Source organism: Micropterus salmoides, unplaced genomic scaffold, assembly GCF_014851395.1.
Source record: "Micropterus salmoides isolate LMB-PRFRI ecotype aquatic unplaced genomic scaffold, ASM1485139v1 Ms_hic_scaffold_2, whole genome shotgun sequence".
NCBI classification, from domain to species: domain Eukaryota; kingdom Metazoa; phylum Chordata; class Actinopteri; order Centrarchiformes; family Centrarchidae; genus Micropterus; species Micropterus salmoides.
Genome location: NW_024041150.1, coordinates 39,532,728 through 39,557,823, shown reverse-complemented (window position 1 = coordinate 39,557,823; position 25,096 = coordinate 39,532,728). Strand labels below are relative to the sequence as shown.

Here is a 25,096-nt window from a genome sequence, read left to right as displayed (position 1 = left end):
TAATAATATATAAAGCACTGTTTTCACTGTTCAAGCCGCTTTACTTTCAGAGAAATTAGAATTTTCAGCTGTAACAATATTTGGCAAAGCGTTATGATGTATCAGGATATCCTGAACTCAAATGGTGTTGTTGCCAGGAATATTTATTTAACATGGTTCCAGCAAGCTTAAGTCATTTCTAGTAAGGCTATTTATTAATGTTTTTCAACAATTCAAAATCACAGAATAACATAATTTCCCTAGCATTTTAGACACATGTAACATGTTTTATAGGCTACTTCCTGAAAAATAAAATCTAATTAATCTTTTTTCCTACTGTACTTAATTTGTTGGGTTAAGACCTTATTTTGAAAACTGAACGTTGTCCCATGTGTGTTGACACGCCAATTTCGCCAAGTCCTAAAATTTTATTTTATTATGTGGTGATCGTATCACATACAATTAATTAATTTCATAGTCTCTCGTCAAGTAAGACTCTCATGTTACAAGTTTTGTTGTGGTGATGAAAATGACTCACGTTTTTAGATTTTCTTGTTAAATTTCATTGTACAAGTTGGAAATTGGAACAAGCTGACTCTTTGTTGTGCTAAATGTCACTGCGCGTCTTCAATGCGACAGTTACACAGCACAGGGCTAACATCGTTTAGGCAGCATAGGCTCTGGAAAAATGAACTCCGCACTGTTCAATATATATTTGCGCAACGTAGGACAATGAAATTGGGAAATACCCCTAAACTGACTGTTTTCATCATACAATGCAAAAACTGAAGATGAATTATACTTCATGCACAGACCATTATTAAATATGATATATTATATATGGGCTACAGTATATTATAATTGAAAGAATCTGAAGAATACATTATGCTATTTCTAATCTCACCATTGTAATTCTACTTTATCCTCCACCTTATTTTTGTGTTTTATCACAAACTTAACTTGCATTTTGTATTTTGTCACCTGCGATTCCGTTTTCACAACAGCAGTGAGCCGCGTGTGGAGGAGGCTTGTTGTTAATTACCGATGGAGCCACCGTGTATGAATGTATATAGATGTTACTCATGGATAGGGACGTTAGGCTACTGTATGAATTAGGACTTTAGAGATATATGTAATTATAATAATATATTATATATATATGTACATATGGATGGTCTGGTTGTATACTCAGGAAACATGGTTACATGGTTTGAATTTGGTTGTGGCCCATGGGGCTTTATAGAACGACAACAGAGAATGATCAAGAGGTGAATTTGTGCATTATACTTTGTCAATTAAAGCAAACCAATCAGCCTTCTGTGTTTGAGAACTGCACTGTTTTTTAATCGCCTCATAGAGGGCTGCAGCGCCGCAATAACCAGCCTAGTTCAAATGAACAAATGACTCAAAATAAGATTAGTTCATTTAAATGAACAAGGTTTGAAGATTCCAGTCAGTAAAAATTTGAACTTCAGTCAGCCAATCACAAGACAGTGGGCTTTGAGAGGGGGGGCCTTCAAGAGACAGGAGCATCTACAGCTTGTTTTCGTTAGTCGTCAGTTTGTGACGCACTGGGGATCCCTTTACTGTCATAGTTCAACGCATTGGGGGAAGCCCTGCAGCGTAGTTTTTGACGGTAAAGGTAGGTATGTGATATTTAACAGAAAAGACTGAGTAAGGAGGTGGTTGGGGTGGATGGAAAGCCAGAACCAGGAGACCATTAAAATAAATGATGACTGAATACAAAACATATGTTAATCTTTCTGTAAGTTGGACCATTATTACTTAAAACTCATGAAATAATGTTTAGTATCTAGACATCATGGCCACGAGGGACACTTTGTATTAAATGATGAACCGTCAGAAAGGAAATAGTATTCACAGCACAGGAGTTCATAATGAATTGAGTCTTTACATCTTATTATAGAACAAAAAGTGAACTTTCTTACTACTCTCGGTGAAGATGAGCATTGAGGTCATCACTTTCTACCCCTTCCAGCTGCAAGTTAATCAGCTCTAAATGGTTCTCTGCTTTCCTCTTCCTTTCTGTCATTGTTGCCATTATACCCTCTGTTTTGTGCTTCAGTTTCTCCATGTTCAACTGCTGTTTCTCTACTTTGTCCTTTCTCATCTCCAGTTTATCCTGAGCCTCTACTAGATTTCGTTTTTCTCTCAAGTATCCATCTGTTTTGTCAGTTGCCTTTGCTTTCTCACTCTCTGCTATTTCTTTCTCCACTAAATTAAGCTTCTCCTTGTTCTCCCCCATCTCTTTCGCTATCTCTTCTAACTGCAGTCTTAATTCCTCTCTTTGCGTTTCCAGTCCGTGCTTCACTTCCATCGTTGAAGTAATAGCTGCTGCCAATGCGTTCAGTTCTTCTTGTGTGTTCTGGGATTGTTTCTGCAGCTGTTTTTCACTCGATCCCTTCTTTTTTGCTGAGGATATGTACAACACTGAACAAGACATAAAAGGTCCGGTAGAATTAAACATTGTACATTCAATCAATACCAAATTAAAGATTTACCAGCTCTTAAAGAAAATTTGTTGAATGTGTGTTTTTAATCACAAAATGACATCTATCAATTTGACGTAGAAAAGCAAAGTAGTAGATAAAAAACAGTTCTCCAGACATTTGGTTTAGCAACAAAGTCCTTGATATCACCAGACTCACATTTGGTTTAGTAAAAAAGAGGTATTTATTTGTTACTTACTGATTGCTGATTTTTTACATTTCCAGACAATAAAGACACCTCCGAGACACACGAGGCCACCTGCTAAGCCACCAACCAAGCCAAGACCGAAACAGCATGGGTTACAAGACGTGAGGAACTCTGCAGCTGAAATAATAAAGCACAGAACAAAAAGGCATTCAAGAATGATTTGTATCGGAAATATTTGAACTCAAATTACATAACCCAACAAGAAAAATCAAAAGTGTTTTGTTACATATCTTCTTAGTGTTGTGTATTTTTTGTATATTTATTCATGCGTGTTTCTGTATCTGGTTGCATTGTTTTGTATTTCTGCTTTTGTGGATCGTTTACCCGGCAGGCTTGCAGAGCTCTAGTTTTGTACTATACGTTGCTGTTCTTGGTAAAGGAGGGATGGGCAGTTCTTCCATTGCTGGTTGTTTCTGAGAAATTATGTTTGCAAAACTTCTCAAGCCGCGAGGTGAGGATGTTGAGCTTGACTGAGTGAGAACGTGCATGAGAAGGGGGGGCTGCGCAGCGTGTGACTGATACTGTGTTAGAGACTGTTTCTGGCTCTGATTGGTAGTGCTGTTCAGGGAGTGATGGATTCTTGCAAATGGATTTAGGAGCAGTAGGATTCTTCTACAGATTATCTGTCTCATGTCAGGATATAGATACAGTTTCAGCAAATATATTTTTGAAATAATCCCCTACTGCTGCTATAAACTCGATTATGTGAGAATATTCAGGAAAAAATTCTTGGTGAAGGAAAAAGTCCCCGTGAAAGGATTTCTGATTCCCATGGGCTGTAATGTAATCATCAAGATTAAAACAAAAAAATGGCCTTTTTTTTACTTTATGTGTGTTGAATCTAGAATATATCTAAGTTTCACTGTTTTGAATTAAATTACAGAAAAACCGAAATTTTTAAAAGCATGATTTTACTCTATTGAACTATGTTTTACCAAATTGCAACTAATTATTATTTTCATTATGGACTAATCTGCAAATTTTTATCTCCATTAGTCGATTAATTATATTGTAAAAATTATGAAAAAGGCAGTAAGTCTTCACATGTGAGAAGCTGGAACCATGAAATGTTTTTACAGGAAAAGTTACATCAACCCGCTCCAAAGGTCCAAATAACAAGGCTCACCGCCTCCTTTTGCCGTGACTATGAGGTGACTGCTTCCTCTTCAGCTACTAATCCACACCCATATCTCTGGTCCGAGCTGGACTTGAACCAGCACTCTGGTTTCCAAGCCAAGGACTGAGTTACTTCTGTCCTAAAAGAGAAACATTACTGAGTGCGAGATTGCGGTGCTGATCACTGAAATGGAGGCCAGAATAAATGTTTTATTTGGTGGTTTGTCCTCTGGGATCAACAACAACTGCAAAACGTGTCAGAGTATCACAATGTGAGTTAATGCAGCTGCCTCATAGACTCGTACAATTACTGATAAAAAGAAAAGTAGTTTGCCTGTCATAGATATTGAGGTGCTTATGAGGTGGAAGTTAGAAAGCTTATATTGTTTGATGCAGCTTGTTCACATATAAAGGAAGCAAGAACAGTACAGTTTTCTGTTGAAAGGTAAACACTATATATCGTTGATCACATAAAAGACACGCCTGTTGGCAAATACCCGCTGCTAACAGCCTGTCACCAGAAACTACTTGTTCTTGTGCCAAGATGGCACAGTTCCATCAGTTTGCTCTGACTGATGCTGCTGTTAAGCACAAAGATCCAAGAGTTCCCAGCTCTAGGGAATCTAAATTAACATTATGGACAGTCATCATCATGGGCAAGAAAGTCTTTCATTCGCGTTGTGTTCTGCAGTGCCATAGTGCAGGCCTCATGCAGCATTACGCACGTGAATCACGCTGTATTTACATGTTAAAGAAGTCGTATAATGCTTTTTGGCTTTTTCCCTCTCCTTGTTGTCATGGCCCCACTATTGTGCAGTGTCAAGTCTCATGGGCTACGAGGTTTTGTCAAACCCCTAATCTAAGCCCTTAAAAGCAAGGATGGTGTATTGGTCAAGGATGTCGGACCAATTTTGGTGGGCCTTCTGGGCCAAAAATGCCAGGGCCGATTTTTTGTCCCAGTCCGGCCCTGCTTCCAGGTACTTTTTTTCGTATCACCTCCATCGAGGTTCCAAGCGAGCTGATGGATATTAAAATGTAACGTGAAAACAGGACAGACTGCTGATTGGTCAGAGAGAATATTCACTATTCACTGCATCATCATTGCTGCACCAGACAGAGGCCAGCAACAGAAAGTTTTGTATTTTATATTTTGCATAGCTCAAGAGCGGAGCGTACAACACACAGGGTGAAAAGAGGAACTGCAGCAATGTGCAGTATGAGAAAAATATGGTGTTTTTTGAAAATTAAACCATGTAAACCTGTTCTGGTCCAACCCCTAAATAAGATTTTGAACCTGAAAATGAGCATAATACCACCTCTTTAAATGTTATATGCATGAACAGCATAAATACTCTGTATAGTACTTTGCTGAACAAATGTATAGGCTACACTCTGTAGAATCTTTCTCTAATTCACGTTGGTTGCAATCTGACGGATGAATACATTAAATAGAATGTGACTTGTAAAACTGATCTTGGCTTTCACTCAGTAGGCTACCAGTTGTTAATAAGAAGCACAGGGGAAGAGCAAATATGCATAGGCTTTTTGACGCACACGTGGCTTGCCATACTTCATTCAACAACGAGCTGCTCCTGTGTTATTGCCACAATATTTATTAACTTAGTAAAGATTATGTTCATAGATGTTTTAGGAATTATCAGATTGTAAAGGGTGCCTGTGATTATCAATACCTTCATGTAGATATTTTAAAAAGTAAAATAATTATTGTTAATTGTATTAAACAGAAAGTGCTAAATTAGAGGTAATCAACCAAAGCAAAGTGCCTTTCCTAGAAATCATCATGTTGTAAATGATATTTTTTACTTTTACTTGAGTTAGTTAGGAGTGATTGTACTTTTAATTTGGTTAATATTTTCAGTACTCTATCCACCACTGACTGGCGGCCCCAGCACTAGTGCTGACATGGCAAAACAGAATCACAGCCAGTCCAGCTCAAATCAATCATGATATGGTTAGATTGATGATATGGCTTATTTATTTATGCTACTCAAGGGCTCAGGTGAGGTGATTACTTTACTTGAGGAGAGCTAGATAGGTTTTTTTATTTTTAAAAGCATATGTTAATGGCTCATGAGAGAATGAGCTGACTAGGGACTAATTCCCACCCCTGAAACAACATTTACTGCAGGTTGTGGGTGGCATGGAAAGGTTACATCATCACTGCCTACTGCTGTTATGCTTTCAGACAGTCCAGTCCCCTGAGGCTGGCCTGGATTCTTAAATCAAAACCAACTCTTGTGTACTATAGGGCTGTCCCCGACTAAGGATTTACATAGTCGAATCAGAATTGTCAAGTCCTGCCAATAGTCGACTGATAGTTGAATCATGTATGTTTTTGTCTCATTCAACTTACACTGTAAATTTCCAACTAAACCGAGGCTTATTGTTGACCCTTTTCTCTCTCTCTCTCTCTCTCCCTCTCGTTCTCTCTCTCGCCTGTCATTCACCGGTCTTGTGCAGAGTTTTGCGTGCATGCTGTGCGGGTCTATTTCAAGTAGACAGCCACTTAAAAAATGATAAAATATTCTTTGTGTGGTTCATCAACGGTTATAAATTATCTGAAAGTCCCACAAGGTGCGGACAACTCGGCACAACACCGGTGAAGCTGGGACTCCGTCTCTTCAGCAAGTGTTCCTCTTCTGCCACTACACACGCGCTACACCTACACGTGCGCGCTGGACTCAATTTTGGATTTACTTACGCACTTTAAAAACATGTTATTGGGAGAAAACTGGTAGTTCTATGTAAAATCAGACATTGAGCACCCCATATCGCCAAAATGGCATGATCCTTGTTTTGCTGCGAAGCTTCGACTGTGAGATTGACAGTCGATTCAGGCTCCGCCCATCGAAGCATCGAATCTTCGACTATTCGGGATCAGCCCTAGTGTACTACTATTTTTCTTTAATAACAATTTTTTTTGGCGAAAAAAGACCATTGTAATGGTCATGTTTAATTTTAAGTTACCTATACAAGGGTCTGCCAGTAGAAGGAGTATCCCAGTGTACTGGAAAACCAAAGCACAATCGAGCTTCTGTTTATGGAACAGTCCCTCATTTATGCAAAGCATCCTGGAGTTCTGGGGAATAAAAAAACAATTTTAGAAATTTTAACTGCCACAAAAGAATGGCCATATGGAAATAAACAAGATAAATAAGCAAAATAAAACACATTAACACAATCACAGCAAGGTCGTGAGTTCAAACCCCAGTTGGCCCGGTCTTTCTGTGTGGAGTTTGCATGTTCTCCGGCTACCTCCCACCATCCAAAGACATGCAGGCTAGGTTAATTGGTGTCTCTAAAATTATCTTTAGGTGTGAAAAATATTGTTTTTTATGTCATGTTTGGCTATGGATTACAGCTAACAATAAAACACATATTTTAGGAACAACGACAGGAAAAACAGTCATAATGGTACACAACTTTAGTTACATGTATGCGGAACCCCAGTAGCAATGTGTGTAAATAATGGAAACACTGACTGCTGATAAAGTAACATTTTTATACTTATATAACTTGTAACATATTGAATCATCACAATTATAAAATGTGAACATCCTAAATGTAACAGATTACATAGTACTATAGTAAAACTGATTTTGTTACAGTATGTAAAATTCTTCTTATTTCATGTGAAAGCCATCAAAGCCGTCAGGAGTTGCCATTTAATTCTGCATTTGGTGTGTTACAGGCACACTCCAGAGCCAGTGGGTGTTAATCACCTGGCCAGGAATGTGCACGGCAGAGACACACAAAACACTGCCACCGCAGCACAGAATTCAAAAATTCATCAGTGTAGGTCTTAAAACGAGACAGATTATGGCTGTCAGTGGCCACAAGTGCGAAACCTCTCTCCTGAGCTATTGGGGACTAGAGAAAGCAATATACTGCAACAAACACAACCTCTACCTCACAAAAAATGCAAGCCTAGTACAAGCAGTTACCAAAGTCAGTCTACTGATGCTGGATAATTTATCAGTGGCTGCACAATAAACAGGCAACAGGCAAATAAATACAAATAAATAGTCAAAGATTGAAGGAAACGAAAATGCTAGTCTGTGGTGTATTTGGCAAAAAATCCGCCATGCACTGTGCAGGAAGAAAAGTAGGTATACTTTTAGTTTTCATAACAAAATGTCTATTGATGAAGTACAAACCCTGATTTGTAGTGTGTCTGTTACTTTAATTTTGCCATAGCCTACTTGGTAACTGTTTTATAACCGCTTTGCACTGCACAACGCCCCTTAACTGTGCCATAATAAGCGTATACCACAGCCTGTCATGAGCTATTGCTTTAATATTTAAATTAAAGTTAAATGTTTAATACTGTCTATTGAAATTCATCTACATTAAAATACTAGCAGGTTACAAAAATCTACACATGTCTATACATACGTGGACAGTTGTTTTTTGCTGTATAAATACTACATTTTATTATAAATTATTTTTTTCGTTTATAAAACATAAACATAATCATACTGCACATGCAACTATTTAATTTTTTTTTTTATTGTTTACCGCAATTGACTTCCTTGAATGAAAGTTTTTCACAGTTATGCAGTAAGGTGCGTTCCCACTGAAAGCGAATTCAGCGTTTTGGGCGGCTTGATTACATACAAAGTCAATGCAAAGACTCGAATTCAGTGGTGAGATTGTCCAAACATCACCGGTGGCTTTGGAGCATTGTTTGGAGAGGACCAGGCAAGCGATGTAATGACAATCCACTGGCCGATGGGGAGCTGCTAAAGAACGTGGAGTAGCGCTGCAGCTTTCGGACAAAGAAACACCCGTAATGGGTCTGGATTCTGCTCTGACAACTACGCTGTTTATCAGCCGGAGGAGGTCAGAGTTAACTGGTTTTATTAATTTAGCTTTTTACTAACTAACTTACATGCAGAAACACAAAATAATTTTCTGTGCAAAAATCACATGCAGAATTGAGGCTCTATAAATACAGTATATATATGAGGCTTAGCGCCCTAGCCAGGGAAATCTGTACTAGACCATTATTCCTCCTCCAGTAAATTTTATAGTTTGCCCTACCTATTCATCACTAGCGGCCATGTGGAAATAACAAATTGCTTTTTCTTCACTATATGCAATGACACATTCCTTAAAACATAAAGTAAAATAGTAGCGATTACTAATAGTAATTCAATTTTAATTATTTGATGCCAATTCATAACAGAAGTTATCTCATTGTACTTTTCTTAGAGCAGGTCTATACTGTAGTCTTTGTAATAATAACACCATTAAAATTTAAATAAAAATACATTTACTTTACAAAAGGCACCTACCTTGTATCTGTGAGTCAGTTCTTCCCTGAAACTATAAAGCCACACGGCTGAAGTCCTTCAATTAAATAATAACCCGTGCTTGTACTTTGACCCGGTTCAAACTGTGTTGTATTCGCATCTAGACTGTATAAAAGATAATGACAGAGAAAACTATTGTATGTTGCAAATGCCTGTCCTGTCTTTCAGGCTTTAATACTATTTGCAGCACTGAGACGAGATTCGAGATTAGGTTCACAAGATCAAGACGAGATTTTAACTATTATAAAAAATCTTTAATGTTTAAGTATCTGAAAGTTTTGAGTATTAAACACTTTACTTCCTCCATTCTGATTAATTATTCTGCACCAGTTTATGATGATTTTTTAGAATTATTTATTTAAAGAGAAACACATAATTCAGGTGGCAGGTGATGATTCAAATCTACAGCCTAACTGTAACAGGATCAGTGAAGCTCTCAGACATCACGTGCTGCAGTCACCTCTGTTTCTCCTGTAGATCAACTTTTGTCATGTAATATCATCCCTGCTGAGTCATAATTTAGTCTTCCCTCCTCTTCTGTGTCTTTGTTTGTGAATGAAACCTCATTAAAGGTGTCCACTTTTCACCTCAATGATAAGTTATTAAATGTTTATTTAGAGTTACTAAGGCGCTTCTTTATGCAAGTATGATGTATATATTTTTATATTGATGAGAGGTCTACCTGCCCTCTGCTTTGCATTATGTTATTGATCCATTCACAAAAATATTACAATCAAACAATAATAAAGACACTTCAAATGCAATTTTGGGTTGTAAGTAATTGTTAAATGACTTGACATGCCTTACATTTTAGTTTCTTGTGTCTGAAATCAACAAACTACGCGACAGCACAATACACATCATGAATGATTTTCCACTGGTCACCATAATAATTGAGAAAAAAATCACTAGTCCTCCAACCCAAACAACAAAATAGGTTGTTTATCCATGCGTCCCAAAACGACACATATGAGCATTTCCCAAATCAGTCCAGTCCATAATACACACACATGTCACATGACAAAAAACACATGGCTAACGCTGTGAAACGGTTGCAGTTTGGTTAGGTTGAGGCAACAAAAACACTAGGTTAAGTTTAAGAAAACATTTTGGTTTGGGTTAAAATAAATACATGATGCCTGTCACATGAAGTATATCACGACTTCACAAGTGAATGAACATGAGTCACGTGATGGAAGTCAGTAACGCTATTTAACTTAAATATCAAAAGAACTTACCATTCAAAAATGTATGTTTTGTTTTTCTCAAATGACACATTAACAGCTGAAATGATAAAAAACATGCGTTTTTTAAGGAAATGTACTTGCTGCCTAAATTATGTGCAGTAGCGTTTATGAGTCCACACACAAGTCGTTAAGAGGTGGTCGCTGCACTAATCTCATTGTGGACAAGCTTTCCATCCTGAGTTCCATGTGTGTAGGTTTAGATTATATATTAGCCACTGATTAAGACTTCTAAATGTTTTAGTAACTGAATGTATGTGCTGCCTGTGCACAAGACTAGAAGCACTACGCAGAGTAAAATACTCTCTACATAAATATTAATCAACCTAAACTTCTGTTTTGAAAATCTGTTAAATACAAGTGTCATTTATGCAACAATTATACAAACGCATTCATCATGATCATAGTATTCAGCCTGTTAACCACTCAATAAAGATTGATTTGACACATCCTTTCCTGGGTCTGTGCTCACAAGTGCAACTCAGGACCTGTGAAGAGGCTACTGGATGCCAGTTTTGTGGCATCTGTTCCCTATGTGGGACTCATGCCCCCTTTTAACAGTGATCCAGACTATTCAGATTGAAGGGCTACTTATTTAACTGGGTTGGACTTCCATTTTGCCGCTATTATGGCTCTGTCATAAGTACTATGTATCCAAGCCTGGTCATGTCAGTGGGGCTGGTGTGTTGGTTGGTCGGGCTGGGTGTAAAATCAATGGGCGTGTGAGACATAACAAAGTTTACAGCAAAGTTCTTTTGTATTTTAAAGTTAAGTTAACAATACTGATACCAGTGACTGTAAAATAATGTCTTTTCTCCTGTGTGCATGTGATGAAGTTCAATGACACACTTATTACAGACATTATTTAAAAAATTCTCTGAAACAAGAAACATATTACACAGGAATTTAACTTACTCAAAGCTCCCATACCTAAGTTATCAGTAACACCAGGAGTCAACTGACTCCAGCTACAGCACTTTACGGCTACACCACGGTTTTGATGCGTCAATGTCCATTGGAAGCATCTCAGAGGCATTTCAGCAGCAGAGCGTGCAGCCTGCCCCACATTATTTACTAGTTATTAATTTGTCCTTGTACTTTGTGCTTCTACTACCTTCTTCACAGCTCTATGTGACCCAGTTTCATTCTTCAGGCTGCATTTCCTACGAGGAGCATTTCAGAATCAGAGCATTTTGCCTGCCTGATTTGCAGACATGTTTAGATTTTGTTGATTTGGTAATCATTGTTTGCATTTTGTACTATGATCAAGTTTTCTATGTAGTTAAATTATTTCTTTTTATGTCTGTTTTAACCGTGCAGGCGTCTCCACAGGTTGTTTCTGTTTTGAAAATTGGCCGGATTCTCTATGCTGTTCTGTGTCTGACTTCCTGCCTGGTTCGATCTGCTCTGTGCTGCTTGATGTGGCTAGCGGCAAAAAATAGACCTGCTACCTATTCTCTGCGGAGCAGAGAACTGCGCTTGAGATGCGCTGCGGCCACGTCTGGTGGACTCAAAAGCATTGACTATAATGGCCACGATTAGCTCCAGCAACCACTGCACAGCTGCAACGCACCGTAGCCAGAGTCAGTGGATTTTAGGGGTTATGCATGCATGCATCCCCCCGACACTCGGCCAATGGAGCTGCCTGGAGCTCTGTCCTCCTGCAGTTGCATACACACAGACATTACCCCCTAACCTGCCAACACTCAACCAAGTGGGCAGCTACTCACTACAACATTTGACTCATACAACAGGTAAAATTAAATACAACATGTTATACATGCATAGATACTGAACTATTCTGACTTTTACTAACAGGTAGGTGAAACCCCCAATACACTCAAGTGTGGGTTTTGTTGTACTCTCCTTTATAATCAAATCAAACTACATGCCAGGAGTTTGTAACGCAAGCTACCTAATAAAAGTTAAAAGTCTGCAAGCTGAAACCAAAATAACCATTATGGCATCACTATGACATAATTACAGGTATCTTCTCAGACTTGACAACACCCCTCCAGAGCCACAGAAGACATTATACAGCTGTTTCACAGGCTAAATAGCACTCTCTGCGGTTGCTCTCCCCTTCACCTCTGGCAAACCAATCGTTGCTGGTTAACACATCACTACTAGAGTGCCAGTGATAGGTGTCACAACCTGGGTCAAGGGCCATGACAAAAGAGGGAATGTGGCATGGTATAAATCAAGCGTGTTATTTAACAAAAAGGTGAACTAAACATAACTTTTCATAATATGAGGTGTGTTTGTCAGTACTCTAAGTGAACCAAAACATGCTGTGGCTGACAGGCCACGGTTGGCGGCTAAGTGGCAGAGAAGAGAATGGATCTTGACGAGGTGGAGCTTTATATCTACAGGCTGACAGGCCCCGGGTGCGTCAGATCTGCAATCACCTCAACAAAGAACAACAAAAATAATTAACCACACAGAGGCCTCACTGAACCACACGGGGGCTGTCACGTAGGCTTATTCAGTATTGTGTGAACTCACATTAGCATGGCCATAAATGTCACTGGTTTGTTAGTTTGCACCCAAACACACAGCGGCGCTGACAGCTGGCACGCTGAATAAAAGTATTTTTATCCCCAGAGCAACTGAGGCCTGAAAGACTAGGTTAGAATTCTTTGAACTGCTGTAGCCTCTTGTGCACAGGAAAAGGAAGCACTACACCTTTACATACATCATATTTAGCTTGTTTTCAGCCTTAAGTTCAGACAGTCAGGGGCAAGACAACATGGAGGTCACAGAGCTTTTCATCAATATATGTGAGTCTGCCTAATTTTTTACTCTTAAATTAAAAGAATTCTAGAAGAAAATGAAATAGAAAGAAATTAAGCTAAATCATCAATCAATATGTAATCAATACATATTGCAGTTAGACTTACGATCTACATTCTCAGTTTTTATTTTACTCTACTTTTGTTTTGTCTGTCTATAGAATGCCATAAATGAAAATAAAATAGTTGCACACTGAAAAATTAATATTGACACACTTGTATTTAAGGTTGATATGATACATAATTACTGTTTATTGGTTTTAGTAAATAAAGACATCTCTGTGTGATACACTGCCCTCTTTTGTCTCTCCAGTGGTGAATGTGTTGTTGCTGCTCACTGCTCAAGTTCAGGATAGTTACTGTGCTCAGGAAGCTGGTGAGTAGAGGTTTGTTAATTAATTATATTAACATTAGCAAATCATTTCTTAAAATAAAATTTTTGCACTTGGACTGTATTTGACGGCTTAATTGCTACACTAGGAGTGATGAGGAGATGTCAGAGTTACTAAGGCGCTTCTTTATGCAAGTATGATGTATGTAGGTTTTCCTAAATTGTACATATCAAATTTGGAATGTTTATGTTTTTCTCTGTCACAAATGCAGATTTTCCTCATTTAGATCCGAACAGACTGCAGTTCTTTGAATATGAATCCATCTCATTAAATTGCACGGGCCTTCATGACACGACTGAATGGAAAGTGATGAAAAAGATTCCCTCAAATTCCACCCAATGGGCGACATCAACAGGATCCTTGAACATTAAACCAGCCTATGCTTCACACAGTGGAGAGTACTGGTGTGAAAATGGAGAGGGTGAGAGAAGCAACGCTCTCAACATCACAGTAACTGGTATGTTTAACTCATATTATCAATTATTACAGTTACAGTTATTACAAAAAAATATTTGTTAGTTTGATTTACTGCAAATATCATTGAAAATGTATAAAGTTTAAAATGCTACACATGTTGTGCTGGTGCTGCTGTTGCAAGTATTTTCAGGACACAGCTGACTTTTTCTGCGCGCACGGCTCCACAGCCTGTCTCAATAAGTTGACCCCGTTGTTTCAATTTGGGTGAAGTTCACTAACTGATCACTATTTTACTGCATGAATGATAGCTGCTTTTCTTTTTTGTTGTTCAGCTGGTGATGTGATTCTGGAGAGTCCTGCTCTCCCTGTGATGGACCAACAGACTGTCACACTGCGCTGTAGAGACAAGGCGACATCCACCAAACTCCCAGCTGATTTCTATAAAGATGGCCACTTCAGTGGGACTGGATATACAAGCGAGATGACCATTCACAATGTTTCCAAGTCCAGTGAAGGTTTTACAAGTGTGCAATATCTGGATTAAAAGGAGAATCTCCAGAGAGCTGGCTGGCTGTCAGAGGTGAGACAGGACAGTGTAAATCAAGTAAATATATTATTTATATTATAGTATATTATATTTTCTTATTTAATTATCAAATACTTTATAGAAAATGTTTAATATTCCTGTTTTATTATGGTGCTAAATAAGAATAACAACAGCAATGAAGTCAGGATCACAAGGGTTATTAATTTTATCTCCTGGAGGCCTTTAATATACCGTAAAACGTTGATTAAAAGCCTGGGTTTTTATTTGCTAAATCACTGAGTTGACCCTGCCTATATTTGGGACTTTTGCAGAAAACTGAAACTACTATGCAACAGTTTATTATATTAAAGAATATCGAATACACTCGGCTTATGCACTTTGATTTTGTAGGTAGCAAAGTAACAAAAACATACCCAACAACACGGCGCAGGATGAGAGAAGTATGGCAGAAGTTAGTTAGTCACATAACAGGATTAACAACTTGGATTAATTTTTATGAAAAGATGATTTGATTCTTTTCATCGGTCGACCCTTACAGACTAAAGGAATATAAATAATCAAGGAACGGACACATTTGGACTTCAAAGCGCTTCAAAGGTATCATGAGTCTGCACTTTTTTTTCCTTTTCCTCTCTTGTACCAGGCAGGTTACACTGGTAAATCTATAAGAATTAGACTTTAGGGCTTGTTGTTTCCTTTAAATGAACTGAACCACTGAATTGTGGAGAATCCGATCTAACGATGTGTAGCATGATACTGTCATATTGATCATACGTTTAAACATTAATATTTGTATTAATGATCTAAGTAGCTTAGAAGCAGCTAATGCGGGCAACCCCGCAGGGTTTAAGAGGTTTTATACATAAAAAGAACTTTCATAAAAACCAGACCATGTGTCCAATTGAGACCTGTATTATTTATCTAAATGTGTTCCCACACCAGGCCAGTAAACGGGTTAGGCGGATATTTGGAACTAAAAATTTCATAACAATTCATTCAATAGTTGCCAAGATATTTTCCTTGACCATAGGTATCAGCCTCATAGTGGTGGTAGGACAAGTCATGGGATCTCCAAATATTTCATGGCAATATTGGACCAACATTTCCAAACCTAGAGCCACGCTAAATAATTGTAATCACTCTAGGACTTGCCTCTGTTTCAGACAAACTGAAACCTCATTTTCTCTCGTATTGTAGATATCACTCCCTCACCTCAAAACACAACACCTCACGATGATCAAGGGACTCGAGATGATCAAAAGACTGCTCCTCATGTTCCTCACCCGGGTTCCATTGAGCTCTCCATCCTGTTACCTGTTGTTTTCAGCATTTTGTGTGTGGCTGTGCTGCTGTTGGTGGTGGGAGTACTTCATTGTCGGAAACACAGAGGTACAGAAAATGTACACGATCTGTACAAATGTAATGTATACTTTAAAGTGTAGTTTCTTATTCATACATAGAATGGCTCCATAAAAAAGAAAAAACATTTCTAACTGATGTCACGAGTCAATCAAAATATACAAAAGTAGAATGCCCAGTTATCATAAATCCACAGCAGCATCTTACAGGTGGCTATATTCATCCTGTCATGTCCCAATCCTAGAAGAATTACGATGATTCCCTTCCCTTGACCCACAGGATTCCCGTAGAAATATGAGCCTCACCTGTCTATTAAATGTAAAAACTATGCCCCAACCTGTTAAAACTGATTTTAAAACGTGGACAGTCAAAAGGATGTAAAGGTAGGGAAAACTTTATTAAGAATTGTAATTTCAGAAATCCATGTGTATATATATACGTGATGTACAGTGAAAAACACTTCAAGTTGAGCCAAATGAACAAGTGTTTTTATTAGTTTTCAACTTCCATCTCTATTTCAGTTTGTTCATTAATGCCATTGTTCTTCCTTTTGTTGAACAGTAGGTTGCTTTTTCTCTTAGATGCAAACAATAATTGCTTATGTAACACAGTGGGTTAATTAGCCATTTAGCCTAAATCTCAATACTATTGTCAGTGTTGCAGTAACTTCAAGTGAAGCTGTAACTCCAATAGTGTCAAGAAACTGTAACTTTATTTAAGCTATTAGTTGAAATCCATTGTTTTTCATTAGTCTTACAGAAGATGACTTTATACCTGTTTCTAAACCGCTAACAGGTAGCCTAATTATCCAGCTGCTTATGCATTTATCAAATTAAAATCTTCCCTGTTAAGTAAAGTAAAGATGGTATATTTTTTTGTTTTTGTATTTGTTTCAGGCTGTCAAGAGGCAAATGTAGTGGATCACATGGATGATGTGACATATGCTGTTGTCTCAACAAAGACGAAGGCGAGAGGTACTTCGTTTACATAATTTAAAAAACAATTTGAACACAGCAATATCCGCACAGAAATATAAACACTAAAGGTAAAAGTGGTACAGAATGAAAATGAATACTGGTACAGATTATTAAAGTAATGTTAATGATAATATTAATAGCAATAGGATAAATATAATATAGGAGAAATATGATCTCTTTTCCTGGTTCCTGTCAGAACACGTGCTGCAGCTTCTGGATCAGCTGAAGAGTTATCAGCAATGCATTTCTTTAACACTATGTTCTGAATATGTGTTTTTTTTTATCCTGTTGTGTTTTTTCTTGTCTAAGTGTTTCTGTTAAAATACTGTATAACACTAACTGTTTATTTTTATTTCAAATCTCAGTTTCTGGAAAGCCAAATGTAGCTGATACGAACAACACAACGTATGCTGTTGTTGCAAAACAGCGGAAGGAGAGAGGTATTACAGTTGAAATCATGATTTATTTTACAAGCTATTACATATGTTCAATCAAAATGCGGTTTTAATAAAGATTTATTAAGCTGATTCAAGAATTAAATACTAAATTAAATTAAATACTAAAGTCAGTCTAATCTACTGTCACGGCTGTCGCTGTTTGTTTGAAAATATGAGCCTCACCTGTCTATTAAATGTAAAAACTATGCCCCAACCTGTTAAAACTGATTTTAAAACGTGGACAGTCAAAAGGATGTAAAGGTAGAGAAAACTTTATTAAGAATTGTAATTTCAGAAATCCATGTGTATATATACGTGATGCACATAGTGAAAAACACTTAAAGTTGAGCCAGATGAACAAGTGTTTTTATTAGTTTTCAACTTCCATCTCTATTTCAGTTTGTTCATTAATGCCATTTTTCTTCCTTTGTTGAACAGTAGGTTGCTTTTTCTCTTAGATGCAAACAACAATTGCTTATGTAACACAGTGGGTTAATTATCCATTTAGCCTAAATCTCAATACTATTGTCAGTGTTGCAGTAACTTCAAGTGAAGCTGTAACTCCAATAGTGTCAAGAAACTGTTTTATATATAAAGTGTTTCTGTTAAAATACTGTATAACACTAACTGTTTATTTTTATTTCAAATCTCAGTTTCTGGAAAGCCAAATGTAGCTGATACGAACAACACAACGTATGCTGTTGTTGCAAAACAGCGGAAGGAGAGAGGTATTACAGTTGAAATCATGATTTATTTTACAAGCTATTACATATGTTCAATTAAAATGCGGTTTTAATAAAGATTTATTAAGCTGATTCAAGAATTAAATACTAAATTAAATTAAATACTAAAGTCAGTCTAATCTACACAAAAAACACAGTAAATTCATTCAGATACACAATTCTAGCTATGACAAAATAAGGTTATATGTTAGTTTGACTGATGTATCAGTCTCTAAACAAGTCAATATATTTTACAATGCATGCCATTTTTTATTATTTTATCCTTTTAATATGTTGATATAGTCCTATGTTTCTTCCAGGTCACTGACAGCAGAAACTCAAACTCAAAAGGAAGGAAGAGAGATTCATTTTAAACAGTTTGTGAAAGACAGTAATATGTAACTTTTTAAAGAAGCACTTGAATTTTTCATAATTTTCTGAAACGTATGTATGCTTTTTTTTTTTTTATATTCCTTTTCACATTTTTATTTTTATCCACTCTGTAGTTCAAGTTTGACTGACCAAGACTGAGCCGCCATTAGCCTGTTAGCCCAAATCTCTCGTCTGTCCACAGTATACTGTAAAAGCAAATAAAAGACATTTCTTTTTTTTGTTTGTTTTAAGATTATTGGCTGATAAAAATGAAAAGACTGACATGATTCTATGTTCTCGAGATCATTATTAGCCTTCATGTGAGAACTTCAAGTGAGTCACAGCATTAGTCTATTTTTTAAAAGGTTGTGGTTTATTATAGTACGACAGTTAAACCACTTTGTTGTATCTGCTCTGCCTGTTCACATGTCTGAGGTGCTGCTGCAGCTTTTAAATAGGCCCTATGTGGTCACCTAATAACATCAGTATTTAAAGTATTTAGAGATCTATAATGGCATACAAACACAACATGCAACTCAATTACCAGAAATGACCTTTGTGAAGTTTAGTTCAGATATTCATATTGTTTAATGTTTACAATGTTTCTCTTTATGTCTTTATTTTCCCATTGTCCTTCTCTATTTCATTTTCTGTCATTGAAATAATCATCTCCTCTGCTGTCTCCAGTAGTTTCTCTGTTATTTAACAGTTTCTCATGCTCTGTCTATCTCCTTTATATACATTAAAATATAAATATATACGTTTGGGGCTTTGCTGCTTTGTTATGGGGTCCCCTTCCAGCTTGAAGCATGGCCAAGAAAGCAGTGGCGACAACCAGAAGTGCTGCAGTGCCCTTACCTTACGAATGTTGGAACAAACTTTGAATTATGCCTTATAGATGGACACTGAACAAAATTATAAACGCAACTTGTTTTTGCCCCCATTCATCACTTGATGGATTATCTCAGCAAAGGAGAAGTGCGTGGGTGGTGATGGCGCGATGGAGAGCCGGGTTCAATTCCCCACTGTGACCATCCTCCAGTTTGTCCCTGAGCAAGACACTCCAGAGGCGTGTGACTTCTGACATGTATAAGTCCCTTTGGATAAAAAGCATCAGATAAATGTGATGTAGTGCTCACTAACACAGATTGCCTCCTCCATCCTCAACTCTTTGTGGCACATCTTAGTCCCTTTCACCCAAGATGCGAGGATTGAGGAGGCAAGGAGGCACAAATTTGAGAAATGAGAAAGGCCCTCTGTGTGTTTGTGTGTTTTGTGTGTATTAAGTGTGACTGTTCAGACATGCTGCTAGTCATTTATCAGTTTTGACTTGTATGAGATGTTATAAATTGATGTTGTTTAGGATTGGATTCGATATTGGCTCTATAAATATTGATTTTCAACGAAAATGCGTGGAATTGTACAATATCTTTACAGGCCGTTTTCTCAAAATGAGTTTTTCCCTCATATTCTGAGCCTAAAATCTCAGTAACACTCACATTCATCAAACTTTGCAGTTGTATTCATGACTATATTTCATTGCCTCATTTGCATGTTTAAACATATTTATTTCAGAAAACCTGTCATACAAAAAATACTGTAATATTATTAATGAAAGTAATCAACTATGAACGTTTCATGGTAATATTGATAGTAGTAAAAATTTGTACTCTATTCACCTGCATTGTCTTAATGTCCGTTACATTGCCTGTCGTCACATGTCGTCACTGGCTCATTCTGTCATGCAGGCATGAGGAGATTATATGTAAATGTTAAAAGTGACACTTGAACTGCCAGTTGAAGATGGAGTTTACACCTGAGCTCAAGAAATCTGTCAGAACAGGTACATTGCACTAGCTTATAGCACTCAAAACTGAGCTCCAGTAGACATACGTAACTTTCAACAACTGATTTAGACATTCAACTTTTGACAGATTTGTACAATATTCTGCGGGTTGTTACTAAACTGTAAACGGTTGGTGTGTTTCACTGTTTGAGTATGTAGTTTTTTATGACTGGATGCAGAGAGTTGGTTATAATCCATTTAAATGTGCATAATGTTAATTAATGATAATGTAATTGTTTAAAGTTGACTAAGTAGAATTTCTGAGTGAAAACGAGGTCAAGGATGTCTGTTGGTTTTCTTCTTGCTCCTCACAGCACCTTGTTTAGAAAGGTTAGTAACATCTTAATAAATATGTAATGTAATTATATCTCACATGAACTGAGAAATCATATTGTTATATGAAGAATTAAATCACATTTTCTTAGATGCACTTTGTCTGGAACGCACAAGCTGCCAGATATGTGACATGTGTATAAAGAGATTTTAACTACAACTGATTTTGCATGTAATTTTTAAAAGTTTACCGTCTCACATTCTTTAGCTTTAACAGCTCTAGCCAACTTAACTTGAACTGCAGTCTAACATCCAAGGACACCGAGGTTCAACTCAACCAGAGATCCTCAGAAACAGTTTTCAGCTGATTCAACGAAAAGCAAAAAACACCACACACTGCTTTCTGCAGGAATTAAAAAACAAAAAAACATGTGTTTCCTCCTCAGGTCAGCATCAGGTGGTCGGTCCCCATCAGCCAGTAGCAGCAACAGTAGGTGATGACATCATGAACAGGGTTTCCCTCCTCTCTAGCACACAGTGCAGAACATGAGACCTGCTCTTACAGGGGTTGGACAATGAAACTGAGACGCCTCTCATTTTAGTGTGGGAGGTTTCATGGCTAAATTGGACCAGCCTGGTGGCCAATCTTCATTAATTGCACATTGAACCAATAAGAGCAGACTGTGAAGGTCCAATTAGCAGGGTAAGAGCACAGTTTTGTATTGCAATGCACACAACATTATGGGTGACATACCAGAGTTCAAAGAGGACAAATTGTTGGTGCACGTCTTGCTGGCGTATCTGTGACCAAGACAGCAAGTCTTTGTGATGTATCAAGAGCCACGGTATCCAGGGTAATGTCAGCATACCACCAAGAAGGACGAACCACATCCAACAGGATTAACTATGGACGCAAGAGGAAGCTGTCTGAAAGGGATGTTCGGGTGCTAACCCGGATTGTATCCAAAAAACATAAAACCACGGCTGCCCAAATCACGACAGAATTAAATGTGCACCTCAACTCTCCTGTTTCCACCAAAACTGTCCGTCGGGAGCTCCACAGGGTCAATATACACGGCCGGGCAGCTATAGCCAAACCTTTGGTCACTCGTGCCAATGCCAAACGTCGGTTTCAATGGTGCAAGGAGCGCAAATCTTGGGATGTGGACAATGTGAAACATGTATTGTTCTCTGATGAGTCCGCCTTTACTGTTTTCCCCACATCCGGGAGAGTTACGGTGTGGAGAAGCCCCAAAGAAGCGTACCACCCAGACTGTTGCATGCCCAGAGTGAAGCATGGGGGTGGATCAGTGATGGTTTGGGCTGCCATATCATGGCATTCCCTTGGCCCCATACTTGTGCTAGATGGGCGCGTCACTGCCAAGGACTACCGAACCATTCTGGAGGACCATGTGCATCCAATGGTTCAAACATTGTATCCTGAAGGAGGTGCCGTGTATCAGGATGACAATGCACCAATACACACAGCAAGACTGGTGAAAGATTGGTTTGATGAACATGAAAGTGAAGTTGAACATCTCCCATGGCCTGCACAGTCACCAGATCTAAATATTATTGAGCCACTTTGGGGTGTTTTGGAGGAGCGAGTCAGGAAACATTTTCCTCCACCAGCATCATGTCGTGACCTGGCCACTATCCTGCAAGAAGAATGGCTTAAAATCCCTCTGACCACTGTGCAGGACTTGTATATGTCATTCCCAAGACGAATTGACGCTGTATTGGCCGCAAAAGGAGGCCCTACACCATACTAATAAATTATTGTGGTCTAAAACCAGGTGTTTCAGTTTCATTGTCCAATCCCTGTATACTGGAGAACACTGCCCAGGTGGCTCCAATAACTGATGATCTTAACCACTCCTACTGGCATCTGCAACATAGAACACAAAGAGATAGACATCCCAGCAGCTGAAAGAGATGGGGATTTCACAACATCTTTACAAACTCATGTTTTTAAAAAATAGCAATTTAAGGATGTTTTTTTTTATGTTGCTATCTTGGCAAGCTCACCCTTGTAAAAAAAATCACTGATCTCAACGGGTCTTATCTGGTTAAATATTGGCTAAAACAAATAAAATACATTTCATGGGAAAATCAAAATGTTTTCAATATAGAGGTAATATTTGATATTGTTTAATTCTCTTTAATTTTAAATAATTAGTGTTTTAGTGGCATCTGCATTTTTTTATTCTGTCATGTGTTGTTAATTTTCTGTAATAATAAAGTCCCATTTTTATATTCACACAGAAACAGAGGCTGAAACTGAAAAGAGAGAGAGATCAGCTCATGGCAGAAATACAGGAAATGAAAAATTTATTGGAGAAAAGGGAAAGACTAGAAGAAGAGTTACAGAAGAAAGAGGAAGAGCAGAAAGACTTGGAACAATTTAGTGATGGAACTGCAAAACCAGAGGGATCAGCTCCAACATCAAAAGGAGGACATGGAGAAAAACATGGCAGATATTGAGAACAAGATTCAGTCAGTGGAGAAGATGGCAGAAAGTGACCGAGCTCAGGGATACTACGAAATGAAAAGTATCACATTAACAGCCAAAAGACAGCTGGTGGATAGAAAACTAGAAGATGCAAAACTTCACCTGCAAACACAAACACTACTGATGAAAACAAACGGTTTGTTAGATGGAATGACAGACAGGAAGAAGGAGGTGGAGAACCACAAGGAGAAAATCAACGAGCAGCTGGAGGAGATTCAGAGGAAACTTCAGACAGACGAAAGACTGGAAACTAGACCCGTTAAATTAACAACTAAGTCTAAGTTCAGTAATAAGACATATACTAAAACATACACATGTCAGGTGTAAACATAGGAATATTAATAATGTAATGTCAATAAGAAAGAGCACAACATTGTGCTTTTCCAAATATTCTGTCACATGTATAATATTACAGTGTTGGATGTTCATGTTAAACATGGCCAAATAATGAGGTAAATGTATTTAAAAGAAATCCAAGTGAGCTAAAACCTTAGATTTTCCAGATTTTCAACAGTTTTTCTACTCACAATTACTACTACTCAAAATTTATCAGTTCATCGGAGCACAGGAAACGCCTGCAAAGAACAGAAATCCATCTTCCTGGGAACAGGTATGCTCAGTCTGTCTGTACGCTCAGTGCAGGATGACACGCCATCCATCCATCCATCGTCAACCGCTTATCCTGTGTACAGGGTCGCAGGGACAGCACGGCACTCTTTAGAAATTGAAGTTGTTCAATATGTCGCCAAGAAAGTGCTTTTTCAGTTGCAAAAGAAAATTAAGCTTGTTTGGTTTTCCTAAAAAAGAAAGGACCAAACAAGATTGGATAAGACAAGATTTGTCATGCCAACAACAGCCTGGTGAGGGGGCCCTAACGAGACATGATCATCTACAGCTTGTTTCACAAATGAAATGAGGGCCTACATAGTATAAGACAGAATTATATTTTCACTTGAATCATGCAAAGCTACCCTTTTTGATGAAATAATTTCCTTGTGATAACATTTTTTTTAACAATGACAGTAGGATATTGCTTGACGTTGCATGCTTTTAAGTACTTAACTATTGTGATCTTTGTGGCCAAAAGGACTGGTTTGGATATATATATTTTTTAAAACATGCAGTTGCAGTGTGCAGCATTTTTCAGTATTCATTCTTGAATCATCATCTGACAGCTCTTACAAATAACGCACAAGAATGTTTAATACTTATTGCAAATAAATGGAGATTTCCAGACTGTGTCAATGTATTATCACAACATGTGTGCAGTTATGTAAACAATGTATGTTGATATCATGGTTTGTTTTTCATTTTAGATTGTTTTTTGTTTTTTTTAATTGTGATTTTTTCCCCATGTATTGATACTTTACCTGCATTCAATTTATGTTATTATATTTTGTCTCACTTTTTGGGGGAATATGAAATGCAGAAGGGCTCACATCTTTATGAACAATAACTAATGCGAGATTCACATGAAACTTGAAAATGAATGCTAACGTTTTCTTTTTGTCTTCTTTTACACAGCAGTAGAGTATTATCCCATTAATTAGATTAACTCGGCAGATGTGTCTATTTGTTCACACAGTTCAGACGTTTTGTCTTTTCTGTTAAAGTTAAGAGATCAAAGATGCTTCGGTCTGTCCTCCTCAGGAGGAGGTTTACTTCTGAATTTCTCTCTGACACTTTACCATACAGTTGATATAAAGCACTATCAGAACACATTCATATGCAGAAGTTTACATCTTTAGAAACACTGAAATCACGGTAGATAATAGTTTGTTACCGAAACATTACCTTTAACATGACTGTTATGATCAATCTGTCATTGATGTATGGACATAGTCAGCACAGATTAAAATCTACAGGCTACACTGTCCTTTATAAGACTGTGACTCTGTGGAAGCTGTAATTGGAATGAACAAAATCTGTCATGCAAGATTAGACGCACGCACTAATTTTATCATGTGGAGATTATGGGAATATTTCTGTGGGAGGATTGTGTAGGTGCAGCTGAAACAAACAGCCTTTGTTGCTTAGTTTAAAAGAGCATTTTTTAA

The 25,096-nt window shown here is 37.6% G+C and overlaps 2 protein-coding genes, 2 long non-coding RNA genes and 1 pseudogene across 6 annotated transcripts in view; 4 read left to right on the top strand and 1 right to left on the bottom strand.

Annotated features, from left to right (window-relative positions):
• LOC119912524 (trichohyalin-like) overlaps positions 1–25,096 on the top strand; it is a 729,783-nt gene that overhangs the window by 192,079 nt on the left and 512,608 nt on the right. The window lies entirely within an intron of this gene.
• The window catches only part of LOC119912537, a 452,474-nt pseudogene that overhangs the window by 42,171 nt on the left and 385,207 nt on the right, over positions 1–25,096 (top strand).
• On the bottom strand, positions 1,525–6,909 carry LOC119912548 (centromere-associated protein E-like). The gene is made up of 3 exons (XM_038731788.1): positions 6,802–6,909; positions 2,689–2,814; positions 1,525–2,430 (listed from the first exon to the last, which is right to left on the bottom strand). The coding sequence occupies exons 1-3, from the start codon at positions 6,902–6,904 to the stop codon at positions 1,928–1,930; spliced, it is 732 nt and encodes a 243-aa protein (XP_038587716.1). The 5' UTR covers positions 6,905–6,909; the 3' UTR covers positions 1,525–1,927.
• Positions 13,798–15,924, top strand: LOC119912558. The gene is made up of 3 exons (XR_005446187.1): positions 13,798–14,034; positions 14,327–14,574; positions 15,739–15,924. It is a non-coding gene; the product is annotated as an uncharacterized LOC119912558 (long non-coding RNA).
• LOC119912557 lies at positions 16,803–19,383 on the top strand. Its single transcript, XR_005446186.1, has 4 exons — positions 16,803–16,874; positions 17,243–17,317; positions 17,968–18,042; positions 18,357–19,383. It is a non-coding gene; the product is annotated as an uncharacterized LOC119912557 (long non-coding RNA).